The 16,669-nt window shown below is 44.7% G+C and overlaps 1 protein-coding gene across 2 annotated transcripts in view; it reads right to left on the bottom strand.

Moving 5' to 3' along the window:
- DDX10 (DEAD-box helicase 10) overlaps positions 1 to 16,217 on the bottom strand; it is a 176,044-nt gene extending 159,827 nt beyond the window's left edge. For both annotated transcript variants that reach the window (XM_044441435.1, XM_044441436.1), the window contains exons 1-6: positions 15,963 to 16,217; positions 11,021 to 11,081; positions 10,034 to 10,164; positions 7,252 to 7,410; positions 5,774 to 5,894; positions 3,498 to 3,687 (exon numbers count right to left, since the gene is read on the bottom strand). In XM_044441435.1, the coding sequence (XP_044297370.1) occupies positions 3,498 to 3,687; positions 5,774 to 5,894; positions 7,252 to 7,410; positions 10,034 to 10,164; positions 11,021 to 11,081; positions 15,963 to 16,145 (845 nt within the window). In that variant the 5' untranslated portion in view covers positions 16,146 to 16,217. The remainder of the gene's footprint in view (positions 1 to 3,497; positions 3,688 to 5,773; positions 5,895 to 7,251; positions 7,411 to 10,033; positions 10,165 to 11,020; positions 11,082 to 15,962) is intronic.
- Positions 16,218 to 16,669: the final 452 nt, after the last annotated feature.

Below are 16,669 nucleotides of genomic sequence, written 5' to 3' on the forward strand. Positions count from 1 at the left end.
AGAAAAAGAAATAAACTCCGAAGCTCATGCATAAAAGCAGAAAACAATCTATCTGCCTACGTTATGTTTTAGATGAGCAAGGATAGGCAAATAAAATGTAGGGGCTGGATCCGGCCAGCAAGCTCTTTTTTTCTATCCCTAGCACACTAGCTGAACTTCAACCAAAATTACAATAAAAAGTCTGTCACTATATTATAGTTATAAAATGTACTTTTTGCAAGAAACAGAGATCTCTTGAGATCTGATGTTGCAACTCTGGTTCTGAAAAAACCAGCATAAGGCACGTAATACGATCATCTTCGCTGAACATCACCACCTGACATACTTTGTAAACACTAGCTCTGCAATCCGTGCAGCCCTTTGAGTTATAGTCAATATTAATGAAGAGCAGGGCTGAGGCTAAGAGAAGGGGCACAGAATTACCTTAAATGATTCTGTTCGTACAACAACTACTTTTCATGCAAAAGGTCTTCAGTTCAATCACCAAGATCTCCAATTTAAAAAATTGATAATCCCAGTGGCAGAAAGCCATTCCCTGAGAAGGGCTGTAGTGAGCTGGCAGAGCACCTGCTTTGCACGCCAAAGTCCTCTGTTCAATTCCCTGCATCTCCCGGTAGGGCTGCCTCAAACCCTGCAGTCACTGCCAGTCAGTACTAATGATACTGGGTAAGACAGTCTGACTCAGTAAAGTCATGACTTTAAAAAAGTCATGGACTTCCATCCATACGGATACGTGCATACACCGTGTACCTATCCTACATGCTTGCATACATACCTGCCTTCTCTTTGCCTGACCACGAAAAGCACAAGAAAAACTACTTGTTCTCTTTTAAAATACTCTAAAATACCTCGCCATAAAGTCCTTTTCTCCCCGTTTCTCTTTCTTACACATACACAGTGCTGTTAATTCAGACATAGAAGCACTCAGCTCTTTCCAGACCCCAGGCGTCTCCCAGCAGCCTTCTCCAGACTCCAGGCATATTCCAGCTGGCTTCTCCAGACCACTACTGGCTTCCCATTGCTCTCCTCAGCTCCCTTCCTGCTGTCTTCCCTGCCGCAGTTCTTCATCTCACCACTACTCTCTTTTGCCATCCCCACAACCGCTCTTAGCCACCCCTTCCAGTCCCTTCTCCCCCGCTCCACTTCTTTTCCTTGGTAGCTGGGTATACTGCAAAGGAAACCAACAGCCTACAGCTGTTGGCCATGTTGATTTCCTAAACATGTCTCTGAGCCCCCTGTATGGCCCAGTGGCATTCATGGGAAAGGAAGATGGCAGCAGCTGGAAGCACTCACTTCGTTTTGAAAAGAACCCAGTTCCTCGTAAGGAAAAGGTGCTACTTTTTTTAAAAAAGTGGAAAACTAGAGGGGCAGGGTATCTCATTGGGCACCTAGGTCTCTGGGAAACCATGCTACATATCCATACATTAATCCTTCTTGCCGATGCGTGTGAATACAGCTTGTACTTTCATTTTTCACGCTACTGCTGACATTTGCAGGACTGTACATAATTTTCAAAGTGGGAAGCAGTATATAAATCTCCTTGAATAAATAAACAATGCTATGCTTCAGTAAATGACCCCTAACTGTAAGACAATTGCTATACCAGCTCCTCTAACAGTTTTCTGCCTTTCTATAGGGCTTTTTGTACAAAAAAGCAGCTCTATGGGGCACTGCCTCAAAGGCAAAGCAAAACAAGAATATAGGAAGCTGCCTTATACAAATTCATTTCACTGATAGCAGCAGAGGGTTGAAAGACTTACAAGCTCACCCCTAACCAGGTCCATTCTGAAGACTATAGGAAGATATACTGCTATTTCACCAAGCAGCTGCAGCTAGCTGCCACACAACATACTAGTCTGGTTGGAAATGCAGGAGAATTCCTTCCTCAGCCATTTATTCTCAATAATCTGAACTGTTTTTAAAAGGAGGACAGATAGCCAACAGAGCTCATGAACCCAAATAAAGCTTGTTGATCAGGCATGGGGAAGCCTATGCCTCGCCACACTCTTGGACCACAATGTCCACAATCACATGATGAGAGAGAGGAACTCAAGTTAGTCGTGTTTACACTGCAGCCTGAAATCAATGAGACTTAAGTTAGTTACATCCCACTCATTTCAATACATCGACTCTAAGTATAACGAACACTGGACCCAACCCAAACTTAAATTGTAGTCTCATAACTTCTGGGGAAAGAAAGGTTGCTTACCTGTAACTGTTGTTTTATTTATTTTTTCAATTTATACCCTGCCTTCTCCTACAAAGGGCGCAAGGCAGCTTACATCTCCTCCTCCATCTTATTCCCACAAGAACAACCCTGTGAGGTAGGTTGGGCTGACAGTCTGTGACTGGCCCAAAGTCACCCAGTTGGCTCCATGGCTGAGTGGGGACTAGAACCCAGATCGTCTGAGTCCCAGTCCCAGGCTCTTAACCACTACACCACACTGGTTCCTTGTTCTTTGAGTGGTCATCTGTGCATTCGCACAACCCACCCGCTAGCCCCATGTCAGTGTTGGTGGTCACACTATAGGGCAACCAAAATCTGAGGCCAAACACCGGCCTCCATGTGAACTGAGGGAAATGGCGGGAGCCCCACCTATTTATACTAGAGGAAAGAGAGTGCAGCTCCTGCCAAAAATTCTAAGCTTAGCTAGGATACTCTTACTGAGTGGAAGCTCTGGGCAGATGCAGCACCCATATGTGTGACGCAGAGACCACAAAGCACACACACATTTCCACATTTCTGTTGCAGATCAGCAACATCACAAACTAGAAGTGAGGCTGTATTTGGTGGAAGTAACTCGGTAAGAAGAAAGGCCTGCCACACACTTCAAAATCACAAACACTCCAGCTTGATATAATTAGTAGTGGGGGAATGCCACAAACCTTGCACACAAGAGGGGCAAGTGGAAGTAAGAATTTACTAGGGCTGCAGTTCTAAGCATGGATACTTGGAAGTCTGTATTATGCCTTCAGTTATTTAACTGGATTACGGCAGGATATCTAGCACTTATATTGTCTTGTCATGTCTCTGAGATAAGGTGGGGTGGATTAAATAAAAAATTACTTGGACTGCCCTTTGTCAAATGCACAGCTAAGCTGGTTTCACTGATTTTAAATTGGCTATTTTATACACTTACATTTTGCTGACAGCTTCCTGCCTGAAAGCCAGTTATATATCAACATTATTTGAAGCACACATACAGTACTTGAAATCACAGAACAAGATCTGAGAAAAAGAATTCTATGATGACACTATGACCAACCAAGACTGATTTTCTTTTGTGTGAGAGAGTGTTAATGCACAAGAGAATGAGCACATCCATACTGTGATGTGCATATGATTGTGAATGAGTGATTTCAAGTGGCCAAACATGCTTACTTTACTCTTCTGTCTTCTTTTATCACAAGCATATCCTGAGGACTTATAATGGTATTTTCACCCTACCCTTTCCCCCACCCCCAGAGAATCACATCAATTTCTTGGAGTTTCCTACCTGAACTTTGCTTTTTCATGCACCCAAACATATTCTGGATCTTTCAAGCTCAGCCGGGCAAGGTCCTTCACAGATTTGGTTTGTGTAGCTGAGAAAAGCAGCGTCTGGCGTTTCTTGGGAAGGTTTTCTACAATTGCATTCACTGTATCAGCAAAGCCCATGTCCAAAATTCTGTCAGCTTCATCAAGTACTGAAACGAGAAAGGTCAGCTGGAAGGAATTGGATTTTTTTAAAGCTTCTAATCTTCACACAGAAGGTAAGACTAATTTCCACACTTGATGCTGGGTGCTTATCCATATGAAATGCTTCACTCAAAAAACACACACACACACACACACAAGTGAATAAAGAGAGTGTTGGTGTTGACCCATATGATCTCCATTCCCATCCATTTATAGTCCCACCTGGAACATGTTTGATTGTTTCCCTATTTGGGGCCTTCCCCAGATTCTGCTATGGCCCCAGAGCCAAGCTGTGATCCAGGCACTGATCACAAATTCATCAGGTTGGCAGGGATCTGGGGATCAACAATCCGCGAGTACAAAACTTAAGATCCAACAGTCACACATAGACTTCCAAGGTTCCCCTGGTCCCATCCCCTTTTCCCCAACTACAAATTGTTGGCCATTTCCCATCTCTTGTGCAGTCTGTCCTCTCTCCATTCTAAACTGTGTTAGTTTGCTTGCTTGCTTGCTTCTTTCTTTCTTTATTTAAAGCTTTTATACATCGTCTGTACACTAGTGTCTTGGGATGGTTTACAACAAACAAGATAAATAGAAATTAAAAACAGCACAGCATGCAGTATACAACACATTAAAACCAATTAGACATTAAAATAACGAGAGAAGAAAAAGGCGAAAAGAAAGAGCATTGGCACCAAGCAAGCCTCTCTGGGGCGTGTATTCCAGAGTCAGGGCACCACCACAGAGAAGGCCCTTCTCCAGGTAATCACCCTCCTAATCTCTTTCAAGGAGGGCTCCTGAAGAAGGACCTCCACCTCAGATCTTAAGGGGCAGAAGGACATATAGGGAAGGAGGCACTCCTTCAGGTGTCTAGGACCCAAGCCATTTAGGGCTTTATAGATCATCACCAGCCTCTCCTCAGACTTAAACTACTTGGAGTGCTGGTTTTTGTGTACCTTTAACCCCATTCCATTTGCCATCAAACCCATCCAACACTGGAATAAGGCCCCCGAGATCTTCCTCGAAAGTGAATTCATGCCTCCAGGTGAAAGAGGCTCTCCATCCTGACCTAGTGCAATCCCCCACTTAGTGCAGGGCCTGCCATGCAAGATACAGCATTTCCTTTGTTTAAATACAAAGCTGAACCTTCCACCTCCCACAGTATTGTCTACTTCCAAACTATTAGGAAGTCTCTCCTAATGTTTAGCTGAAACTTCAGAAGCAGAGTACCCAAAACTTTGGCAGCACAAGTTATGGAGGCTCAAAACACTGACCCTGAAACCAATCTGAAACCTTGACCCCAGCTCCTGCTCTCACAGTGGTACCCATGGAATAGAACTCATATCCTTTGAGGGTCCTAATCACCAGGATCCAGCTGGCAGAAATGACAATACAGCTCACTAAAGCCAGCCAGTGACAACAGAATATAAGGATCTAGGTAAGGGGGTTTCATCCTCCTTCAGTCCCAGCAGACCCTGGGACAGGTAGTCAGACCAAGTGAAGAAAGCAAGACTCAGCACTGGTCTCCAGATCTCATTGGGCCAGGTCACCATTTTGGAGGCGCTATGGTTCCAGCCAGATACTCCCTGCCACCAGCTCTCCTGGCTGGCAAATGGGATGACAGATTGCACAATCCTACACATGCTTTTGGAGAAGTCTCACTGCATACAGCAAGGCTTCCTGCCAAGTAACTGCATGTAGGATTGCAAACTAAATTACAGTTGCAATCCTTTTAAGTGCCTGCAGCTGGGTCACCTTCTTCAGAACCTTCTTCTTCCACAGGAAATGCTGATCAGAGTCAGAAAAGAACGTTTACCACCTTGGTCATGGAATTCCTCTGAGAGAGGCATGTTCTAAGAAACAGGAGCAAGGATAAGCTGTTTGTTTTTAGAAAGGCTGTTACAATCTAGACTGCATGGCTGGAAGCTTTAATAACACTTAAGAGTCAGGGCAATAGCTTTTATTGAAGCTCACATTTTTGCTATTATTATTTATTTCCTTCCATACTGCCCAACAGCTGAAACCCTCTGAACACTTCACAGCAATTCAATTAACTCTGGGAAAAGGGGCCCAAAGCAAACATTTTATGCTTACTCAGCATTTGTAGATTAGAGGCATGGAAATATGATGTTTCATCCATGTGCTGTAAAAGTCGACCAGGAGTACATATGAGCATATTTATGTTGTGGATTCTGTTTGATTCTTGCTTCAAATCCTGAAACAAGAGTTGGAGGTTAGTAATTGACAGTTTCAGAATATACTCCTTGCAGAAAGTTTGACCAAACACAGGAGTTCATAGCACAACTGAGATTTTCCCCCATGCAACTGCAAAAGGGCACATGCATGTCTTGAGGTGGCATAGAGAAAATCACAGGATTTGCATCATGAGCTGCAGCACACAGAAAACCTTCACGATGGACCAGATTCCAATCTGGCTGTTTCTGGCCACCTGCCACATTGCAGCTGCTTCCCCCCACCCCCCCAAAACCAATCTAGGGAATTCTTCCAGCAAATGGATGCCAGCATTAGAATCAAAACATGTTCTGGAAAGATGTTAATGCAGGAGTGCAGAACCTCTAGCCTTCAGAAGTTATGACCTTTAGTCTTGTGCAGTCTCCTTGGTTTCCACCAGGGCGCACAGCCTCTGGACTATGCCCCTTGGAGGAATCCCCACTATAATCTCAGACTAGAGATAAAAGCAGGATGGGGGCCACAGGGACACAATCAGGAGCAGCTCTTCCCAGCACCAGCTAAGTCTTCTTTCACATGCTACTGGGGAAACTGCAAGCCATGTGGAAGAGAGAGCAGCTGAGTCAATTTTTCCATGCTGAGGGAGACATGGAACCTCATGCTTCTCTCAGTACAGAGGGAAGGAAAAATAGGTGAAGCAAGACAATGACATTCAGACCCATGGAAAATGTGGTGGGTGTAGTCAGGACCCCCACCTTAAAACCAGTTCCGCACCTAGACTTAAACATGGTCTTAACTGTGGCAGCTTTTAATGGCCAGAGAAAACAAATATGAAGGGGAATGATTACCAGAGCTTTAATTTTGTCAGCATGTGCCACAGTCCTATCCATGTTTGCTTGTAAGGATGTTCCAACAGGTTCAACAGAATATATTTCCAAATAATTTGACAGAGCACAATTTCCAAGCTAAACTATCAGAACAGGCCTTAGGGGTTATGAAGGATAGCATTCAACAGAAAATGAGTTCTAAGCTGGACATGTACATTAGCTCCTGTTTAAGCTATGGGAAACGGGTATTTCTATGCTGACGCAAAGAAAAGTTGGAAGATTCCCTCCGTCCTCTGTCTGTTCTGTCGCTTGCATGGAATTCCATGCACTTGCCTGCACATGATTCTGTTTTTTGCATACAAGGCTAGTGTTTAAATACAATGTTGTTCTAAGCAGAGTTAAAGATGGCAGGAACAAAAACACAAACATGAGAGTAGCCAGGAAACAAAGCAGAATGAATACAGATACCCCAAACTCTCACTTCAACACACTTCATTTTTCTCTCAGCGAAGCCCATTTTTCCCATACATATTGTAAAAATTGGAGGAGGCCAACCTTTCCACCGATGATAAGACCAGCTGAGAAGTCGTGATTCTTTCCCACCTTACGCAGAACCTCAAAGGTCTGGTATGCCAGCTCTCGGGTAGGTGATATTATAAGTACCCCCAGTCCATCCATGGAAGTCCACTGCTGGCGGTATAAGATTTCCAGAGCCTGAACAGTTAGAAAATGCTAATTAGAAAACCTATCGAATTCCTTCATGGTGTGCTATTCTTTTTTTCCAAATTAAGTAAGAACAATACTTTTTCAACACTTTTTCTACAGCAATACACAATATTCCCATTACGATATAAGCTTTACAGCCTGTTGAAATTTGTCCCAAAAGATACTAGTACTATGCATTTAAAACCAGTTAAGGGAGCAATACATAGCCCCCAGATTTCATGGCTGGGGGGCCGGGTGGGAATAGGACTGTTTGTGTTCCCAGATCCAAGGATCAGCTAATGTTAATGGAACTGGGAATTAGAGCTCCAATTCCCTCCTTCCTCATAGACAGCACAGAAAGGACTGCTCCTCAAAGTTAAAAAAGCAACCGTGGAGAGGGACTAAAGGGGACATTTCACAATCAGGGAGGAGAAGAGACTGGGGCAGCCAGGACAGAAGCTCCAGCCTTCTTCCACTCTGAAGTACCCCAGCCAGAAAATGGCCATCTAGAAAATTAAAAGAGAAGCAGGGAGTAATTAAGACCTTAGTAATTAAGTATCTAGCACTGCATTTGCTTTTCCTTTCTTTCCTCCCAATCCCTTTTCCTTTTGTGTCATGTATTTTAGACTGTAAGCCTGTAAGAAGGAACTGCCTTATTTCATATCCCTATACATCTTTATTATTTTTATACTGGTCAATTCATTTTCTACCACCCAATAACTGAAGCCCCTTTGGTAGCCTGTTGGCTGCTAAACAAAAATTAAAAATGCATTGATACAAGATGAGGAAAACTTGGCTCAACAGTACTGAAAAAGACCATGGAGTTGTTGTAGACCAGAGGTCCTCAAACTTTTTCGCCAGGGGGCCAGTTGAAAGGTGCCGGTGCTGGACGCGGGCCGGAAAGGTGGTGCCGGTGGGGTGCACGGTCCGGCACAGGAGTGGGGGTGGGGCACGCAGGAGTGCGCACTGAAGCGGGGTGTGTGGGGACAGCAAGGGGAGGGGAGGCAAGGCGGGGGTGGGTACACACCACGAGGCAGCGGCTTGCTCGCTTGAAGATCATTTTCTCCGAGCGAATCCAAAACGATCTCTTCACGAGCAGGCCGATGCCTCCCCGCCTGGGGGGCGAGGTGGGCGGTGGCTGAGGCAGGCCGAATAAATGGCCATGGCGGGCCAGATCCGGCCCCTGGGCCACAGTTTGAGGACCCATGTTGTAGACATCAAGCTGTATACGAGCCAGCAATGTGATACAGCTGCAACAAAGGCACTATTTTGGGATGCATAAAGAGAGGTATCCCTTCCAGAAGAGAAGTGCTCCTTCCTCTCTACGCTGCACTAGTCACACCTCACCTGGAATACAGCATTCCGTTTCGGGCACCCAGGTTTAAAAGGGATGATGAAAATCTGAAGAAAGTTCAGAGGAGGGCAACAAAGATGATACAGGGCCTGAAAACTAAGTCTTATGATAAGAGGCTGAAAGAACTGGGCATGTTCAGCCTTGAGAAAAGAAGACTATGAGGTGACTTGATAGCACTCTACTGGTACTTTAAAGGCTGTCACACAGAAGAAGGAAAAGATCTCTTCTCACTCATCCCAGAGTGTAGGATATGGAACAATGAACTTAACCAACAGTACAGCAGGTGCAGGCAAGACACAAAGAAGGACTTCTAACTGTCAGAGCAACACAACAGTGGAACCACTTGCCAGGGGAGGTTGTGTGCTCTTCCACACTAGAGACATTCAAGTAGAAGCTAGACTGTTATCTGAGTGGAATGGTGTGACTGGCATCCTTGGACCTGATGGCCTTTTTGGTCCCTTCCGACCCTATGAATCTAAGAAGTAAATAAATAAGTTTGCCAAAATTCCAAACCAGAACAGAATTACAGATCTATGCTTGCTAAATCTTTTTACTTCTAGGTAAGTGTGCCCAGCCCTAATTCTGATCAGTACTATGGTGCTCTTGGGAGAAATTAAAGATTTCTATCCCATCAAGTTCTTTGTGAATTTTCATGTACACATGTGCCTGCAGGCAAGTGGGAAAAGAGGTGCCAGTGAATTTAGTAGATATTTTTCTCCTTTTTTAAACACTTGTATGGGGTGGAGGTCTTTACAAAGTCTTGATTATATGCAAAGGCCAAACTGAACATTCTCTATGGTACACAGGGCCTCCCCAGGCATTTGCAAGGAACTCTGAACATTCCCCCAGTAGACAACTGCTCTATTAGAAACACCAAATTTTGGGAAGGTGGCTGTCTTCTTTGGGACGAGCTAGCTTTCTGTGTGCAAGACATTTTTAATATTAAGAGGGAGGAAATTCTATCTTCTCACATGTAAGTGGTGCAGTCCAACCAGCGCTGTACCATAAAATTCTACAATTTGTATAGCTTAGATCACACGACAGGACATTCAGACGCAGATGCCCATTGCAGGTCATTATTAATATCATCAAGGCAAAACTATGTTATCTTACTAAGCCTATGAATGTCTATTAGAATGTAAAATGTAAGCACAGCGAGACGTTCTAGTGGCAAAAAGTTCTATGGACAAGCTCTGTGTTTGGCCAGTTAACCAATTAGTAATATGAAATAAGTATTAGCTTATAGTATGATATGTGGTGATGAGGTTCATTACTTACAGGTACAAGAAAAGCCAAGGTTTTGCCTGATCCTGTCTTTGCAGCTCCCAGCACATCTTTTCCTTGTAATGCCAAGCCTATAGTTTGCCTCTGGATTTCAGTGACCATGCGATACTGAGCTTCCTGTAAGCCTGGAGAACAGAAGACAACACTATGGTTTAAACATGGTGTTTCTCTAAAGCAGGGGTCCTCAAACTACGGCCCGCAGACCAGATATGGCCCACCAAGATCATTTATCCGGCCCTCCTCAGAGCTTTTGGACTCATTCGAAGAAAACGATCTCCAAACGAGTCCGAAAGCTCTGAGCTGGCGTACTCTGAAATTCTTTCAGTTTCAGAGACTAGCAGAGAGCCGGCGCACAAACCAAATTGTGACAGCTCCTTTCAACTGCGCATGTGCTGGCTCTCTCTGCTAGTACTGGCTAGCTCCTGCTGCTGTGCTGGTCTTGCCAGCATGAATTGCACATGTGCCGGCGCTTCCCCCTATTGCACGCATGTGTTGGCTCTGAATACAGAAGAGAGGAGTGAGAATACAGTAGAGAGGAGAAAATATGGAACTGGACATTAACCATCTCATTAGTCAAAAGCAGGCCCATAGTATTTCCCATTGAAATGCTAATAAGTTTATGTTGATTAAAATTGTTCTTCATTTTAAAGATTGCATTGTTTTTCCTGGTTTTTTGTACTACAAATAAGATATGTGCAGTGTGCATAGGAATTTGTTCATTTTTTTTTCAAACTTTAGTCCGACCACCCAACAGTCTGAGGAACAGTGAACTGGCCCCGTTTAAAAAGTTTGAGGACCCCTGACCTAAAGCACAGGGTTAGGGTTAGCATGGGAGAATGGGGCTGTGGGGCAGCAATCCAGTCACTATCACACCCACCAACTATGGATTTAGCAGTTGTGAAAATGAGGCACTATGTGTCTACCTGCATATACTTGAAAGGTGAGTTGCAACCCATCACACCCAAATGTTATGATGCTTACCTTTCAGTGTTTTCTTGGATAATGGGAAATCTGAAAATCTGACAATTTCGCTTGCATTTATCTGAAATTAAGCAACAAGAAAAAAAAACCCATCTCATTGTGCTTGACAACATCAAGTGAAATATGAAACAATGGTATTAAAATAATTAGTATTTCTATAAAAACAGAACTACCACACTATTCTTACTACACGTTTACTCAGAACTAAGTCCCATGGAGCTCAATACTGTTTACTTCCAACTAAGGATATGTATTACAGGCCTAACCATCAACCTTAAAAAAAATCTAATTTTAGGATTTCTGCAAAATAAAGAGATTGGATTCAGAGCTGCACATTCTTGCATTTCACCAGGAATGCCATGCATTTTATTGCCAGTCATTAAGCCATTTTCTATGGCTTAATGACTGGCAATAAAAGATACATTAAACTATGCTGGTATTTTTGGCCCTTCTCACAATGGGGATGCTGAGAGTGTGTTCAAAATGGAATTCAGCCCTTGGACTGAAAGAATTTCATTCTCCTGCATGCAAATATAGGCCTAGTAAATGTACCCAATTCCATAATTTGCAGCTCCCCAGAATAAGATACGTTTGTGTGTATGTGCACAATTTCTTAATAAAAGGTAATTATGTTTTCTCAGCATATTTCACCCTGCAATGCAGCCTCCCTGCAGCAAGCATCTAACTTTCATTAGTACTCTAACTGAAAAGATAAAAACTGATTACCGACCTACCTCTTGCAGAAGACTGAAAGCTCACAGACAGACCTTCAGAATAAATTTGCCTAATTATTTCTACACTTGGGATAATAATATACATATAAATTAAAATCAGCTGCCATTTCTGAATGCTATGGGCTCCTCACAGAACAGCAGAGCACTGATTCAAAGTGTTATCAGTGGCATGTAGAGTAATCAAAATGCCAACTGGATGTACCACAGTAGCTTAATTTCAGTGACAACTAAAATATTGGCCATTTTGATATAAGAAGAAAAGTATTTTGGAAGCAAGAAACAAGAACACAATTATTTCAATGTTTTTAAATGCAGAAAAAGATGGAAACTGTTTTGCAAAATCATAAACCAGTGGTATTTGGAATAATTGCAGCATTATTTCTTTCTAAATGGCATATAATGTTTTGCGTATTTCAACAGTTTATATGGACTGAAGTCGAAAATAGTTTTTAGTCCAGTTGAGTCTCCTACAAAGACAAATTCTACTGAATGCAAGCATTTCGTAAATGAAACGTAGGGAAATGGTTACCCAACACAACTGGTTGACTGCAATTATCATCAGCCCTAGTAGCCCAGCGTTGCAAGGGTACAAGACAATGGAAGATATAATGCAGCACGTTCCCAATCTCATGTAAAAGGAGGGGGCAGAGCCAGCTGGTACAGGGGCTGGAAATCACACTTCCTACCATGCAAGCACCAAGCACCTCCTAGGGCCAAGGCCTACCTAGTCCATCATGTTCTTTTCCACAGTGGCCACCTAAGGTATGGCTGGGAAGCCTCAAAGCAGGCCACGAGTGCAATGGCCCCCTCTGGCTCATGTTACCTAGACCTTCTGCTGAAGACACACTACCTCCAATACTGGAATCAACAGACATCCATCCGTGGTGAACTACTGACATGCTTACCCTCCAAGAACTTGTCTAATTCCCTTTATTTATTTATTAAAACATTTCTATGCCGCCCCATTCGCCGAAGCCTCGGGGTGGCTCACAACAGAAAATTAAAATACAAGAGATAACAATATAAAATAAGTCGCCCTGGCCAGATAAAATAAGCAAATAATATTAACAATTAAAATGACGCTTAAATAAAAAGGTCTTCGCCTGGCGCCGAAAAACAAATAACGACGGCGCCAGGTGGACCTCTCTGGGGAGCGCATTCCATAGATTGGGCGCCACCACAGAGAAAGCCCTCCTCCGAGTACCCACCCTCCTAATTTCTTTCACAGAGGGTTCCCAGAGAAGGGCCTCTCCTGCAGATCTCAAGGGGCAGGCAGGCATATATGGATGTAAGTACTCCTTCAGGTAACCAGGACCCAAGCCGTTTAGGGCTTTATAGGTCATCACCAACACCTTGAATTGGGCCCGGACTTCAATGGGAAGCCAGTGAAGCTGACAGAGGACTGGAGTCATGTGAACATAACGCCCAGTCCCCGTCAGCAGCCTGGCAGCTCTATTTTGAACCAATTGAAGTATCTGGACAGTCTTCAAGGGTAGCCCCACGTAGAGCACGTTACAGAAGTCAAGGCGGGAAGTCACCAGCGCGTGTGTCACTGTCGCCAGGCAGTCGTACTCCAGGTAGGGGCGCAACTGATGAATCAGTCGAAGCTGAAGGAAAGTGCTCCTCGCCACTGCTGTCACCTGAGCTTCCAGTGAAAGCTCTGGGTCGAGGAGCACTCCCAGGCTGCGGACCTTGTCCCTAAGAGGGAGTGCAACCCCATTCAGGACTAGGTTCAATTCACCCTCTCCGAAGCCCGATCCACCAACCAACAGGACCTCCGTCTTGTCTGGACTGAGCTTCAGTTTAAAGCTACAGATAAGTTCCGTTCTTGAGAAAATGGAGATGCGTCTTCAAGCGGAATTTCTATGTAACTCACATCACATGTAGTAGGCCCTCCACATTCACTAAGGTTAGGGGCACAAGACCCCATGAAAGTGAAAATATAGCCCCCACCCAACAAAACTCACGAGCACTGCCTCTTTGCAGCAAGGGAAGGCCAGAGCGATTTCCCTCTTCAGATGGGCAGGGCAGGAAGGCATGTTTATAGAGGCCTCCCTTCATTTTCTCTTTCTCTACCATGATGCTTTGAGTCCTTCCCTCTCCCCTTTCACTGCCACGCTCTATGCTGTTGATGATTTTCTGCAGTAATTTTAAAAAATTAATAGGCTTTAGGGCCATTCAAGTATGAGTTGTTTGTAACTCACACATTCATAACTCAGGGAATGCCTGTATTTAAAAGAGTACCCATCAGTACACTTTGAACTCCATATTAGGTGAACTATGGTATGCTCTGTATGGTACGTGCCATGCCGCCTTTTTATCTGTACTGAACCTTGCACCAATCAGTACCATCAGATGATGCCAACTTTTAGCATTATGAGACCAAAAAACCCCCCTCTCCAACCAATGTATACGTACTCTGCATAAATACCCCTCCATCACGTTTCTGTACCACTAAGTCCCATGGGCTCCTTCCACTGGATTAAGAATAAAAGCTATCTGATTTTTAAAAATGCTAGTTTTCTATGTAAAGAAATGTTATTCCTGTGATTGTACAGGAAATTATTGGCACACAAGCTGCAACACAGCAGCTAATGCTGGCTTCCCAACATATGCACACACTCGATAATCAAATACAATCAACATGTCCTATTACCTGCGCAATGTTTTATAGGTGGCACAGGCTGTGGTAATTGTGATAAATGGGGTGTAAGGACATGAGTAAAAATACTCCATGGATCAGTCTGCAGCGGGGTTTGGACAGGCTACGCCTCACCAGTATCCTGCAACCCAACTCCATTGTGCACATTGAGTAAAAGACACTGGGCGTCATAAACGAATACACCCCCACCACTTCTCCAAATGCTTGATTTCTGACCAAATGCCATTGAATTTCCAAGAATAGCTATGGCCTTCTGAAAAATGTAAGATTTTCTCCTGTTTAGAGAAATTGTGTCCTTACTGGGCTAAAGGATGTTCAAACTTTTAAAGTGTGTTTTTAAAGGCGCTAACAGCAGAGTGTTTATTTGAAGAACAATGAAAAAGTTAGCAACAACCTGAATGAAAGAGGAATGCAATTACATTGGAACCCCAATTCATACCCAGCAAATTGCCTCTACAGTTTCCCTGCTCTGAAGAACAGCATTCCCACCCCAGATGGGAACACCCTCAGAAACCTGCACTCCCAGGGTTATTCTGAACCCCTATTGGCACCACCATACACCCTACTTTACTCTGCTCTTTCCCCCAAATATACTCAGCGAATCATCTTCCCCCATTGCAGTCTCTGCCTGGAACTTGCACATTTCAGGTTCAGATACACAATACTTCTTATTCTAAAGGAAAGCAGGAATGGTCCAATCCATATTTGGGCTCCTGTATGCAGGTGAGGGAAGTTAACTCTTCTATAACGGCACTGTGCCAGCAGGACCCACTGCTTACACAAGGAAAACTTAGGCCTTCCTAGGAAAATCTCAGAAATGAGGGGAAATGCTTGTTCCTGGAAGGTGACAAATTGGTGCAGCTCCTTTATGTGGCCTCCACTGCCTACCTCCTCCTAGAATGCAGCATGTTTCCAATTGCCCCAGAAATGCTAAATTGCTGATGCAAAAATGGTGAGGCCACTTCCACCAGACAATGGAATGAAAGAGAACTAGACAGGGCATAAGCATGCTGTTGGATCCTGCCCCATCCTATTATCATACATCAGTTCATGGTGGCGATGATGGTACAAGATTAGTAATTCCTTAACAATAATATCCAATGCTAGTTCTACTTCAAGCAGGCCCACAGAAATGAATGGGATTCAAGTTACACTGAGTTTGGATGAAATCCGAAGGGCCCAGTGCTATGCATGATAAGACAGAGAAAAGTACAAGTTCCAGTGAGCCTGTTGTAGGCCCTTCTTCAGCCTAAGCATGCACAGGATTGTGTGCTAAATGTGTCAACTAAGGGTGCAAACCTATGCACAGTTAAGGCAGAAAAAAGTCCTACAACTCCCAGCACTTCCCAGCCAGGTTACTTTCTGTTTGGAAATGCATTTGTGTGCAGTCTAACACCGATGATACCGATGGTTCCGCCAGTACTGGTCCCTCGACAAGGTGGCAAAGCACTCTGCACACGCTCAATGGCACCACCATAGTTTTCCAGGAGCCCACTGCCCGGCCCTGGCAGCAGGTCCCAAGCAGGCTTCCTCCCCCTTCGCTCACCTCCGCGTAGCGCCTCTCCAAGCTGGCGATGCCCTCCCTCTCCACCTCCCACTCGGGTCGCTTCTTCTGCTTGCGCTGCAGCCGCAGCTTGTTCTTGCGCTTGGTGTACTTCTTCTTCCAGCGCTCAAAACTGCGCACTGGATCGGGGGTCGAGTCCACGAAACCTCCTTGCGTTTTCTCCATCCCGTGTGTCCTCCCCACAACACCCCACACCACTTCTCGCCACTTACACAGCCGGCGTGCGAGCGGGGAAGCACGCTTCCTGCCGGGGAAACGCGACGGCCGGAGGAGGAGCCGGGCGCACGGAGAGCGCGTCAACGCACCGCCCTGGCCGGCAGAGCACCTCCCTGCGCCCGGTGCGCGATAGCTCCGGCTGGGAGGCGAGATCCGGCCGCTGCTGGAAGCCTTCGACCCCTCTGGAAAGGCTGCGATCCCTCCTCGGTGGTCGCTGGCGGCTTCGAATCTATGAAGTAGCTTCCCCACCCACAATGTGGCGCACGGCCTGATGTGTTGGACTGCAATTCCCAGCATCCCCCAGGAGTGTTGTGCGCCCACATGTTAGGGCACGGAGGAGGCTGCTGTAAACATTAATAAAGTAGAATTTATTTTAAATGGTGGTTGTTGTGCTGGGTTTGGCGCTTGCATTTTGTACTGACCTTGTCTTGCCCTTTTGTGTAGCTTATTTTGTGCCATAATGAGTCTTGTTT

This window comes from Varanus komodoensis, unplaced genomic scaffold (assembly GCF_004798865.1).
Source record: "Varanus komodoensis strain SLA01 unplaced genomic scaffold, ASM479886v1 scaffold4, whole genome shotgun sequence".
In the NCBI taxonomy this organism is placed as follows: Eukaryota; Metazoa; Chordata; class Lepidosauria; order Squamata; family Varanidae; genus Varanus; species Varanus komodoensis.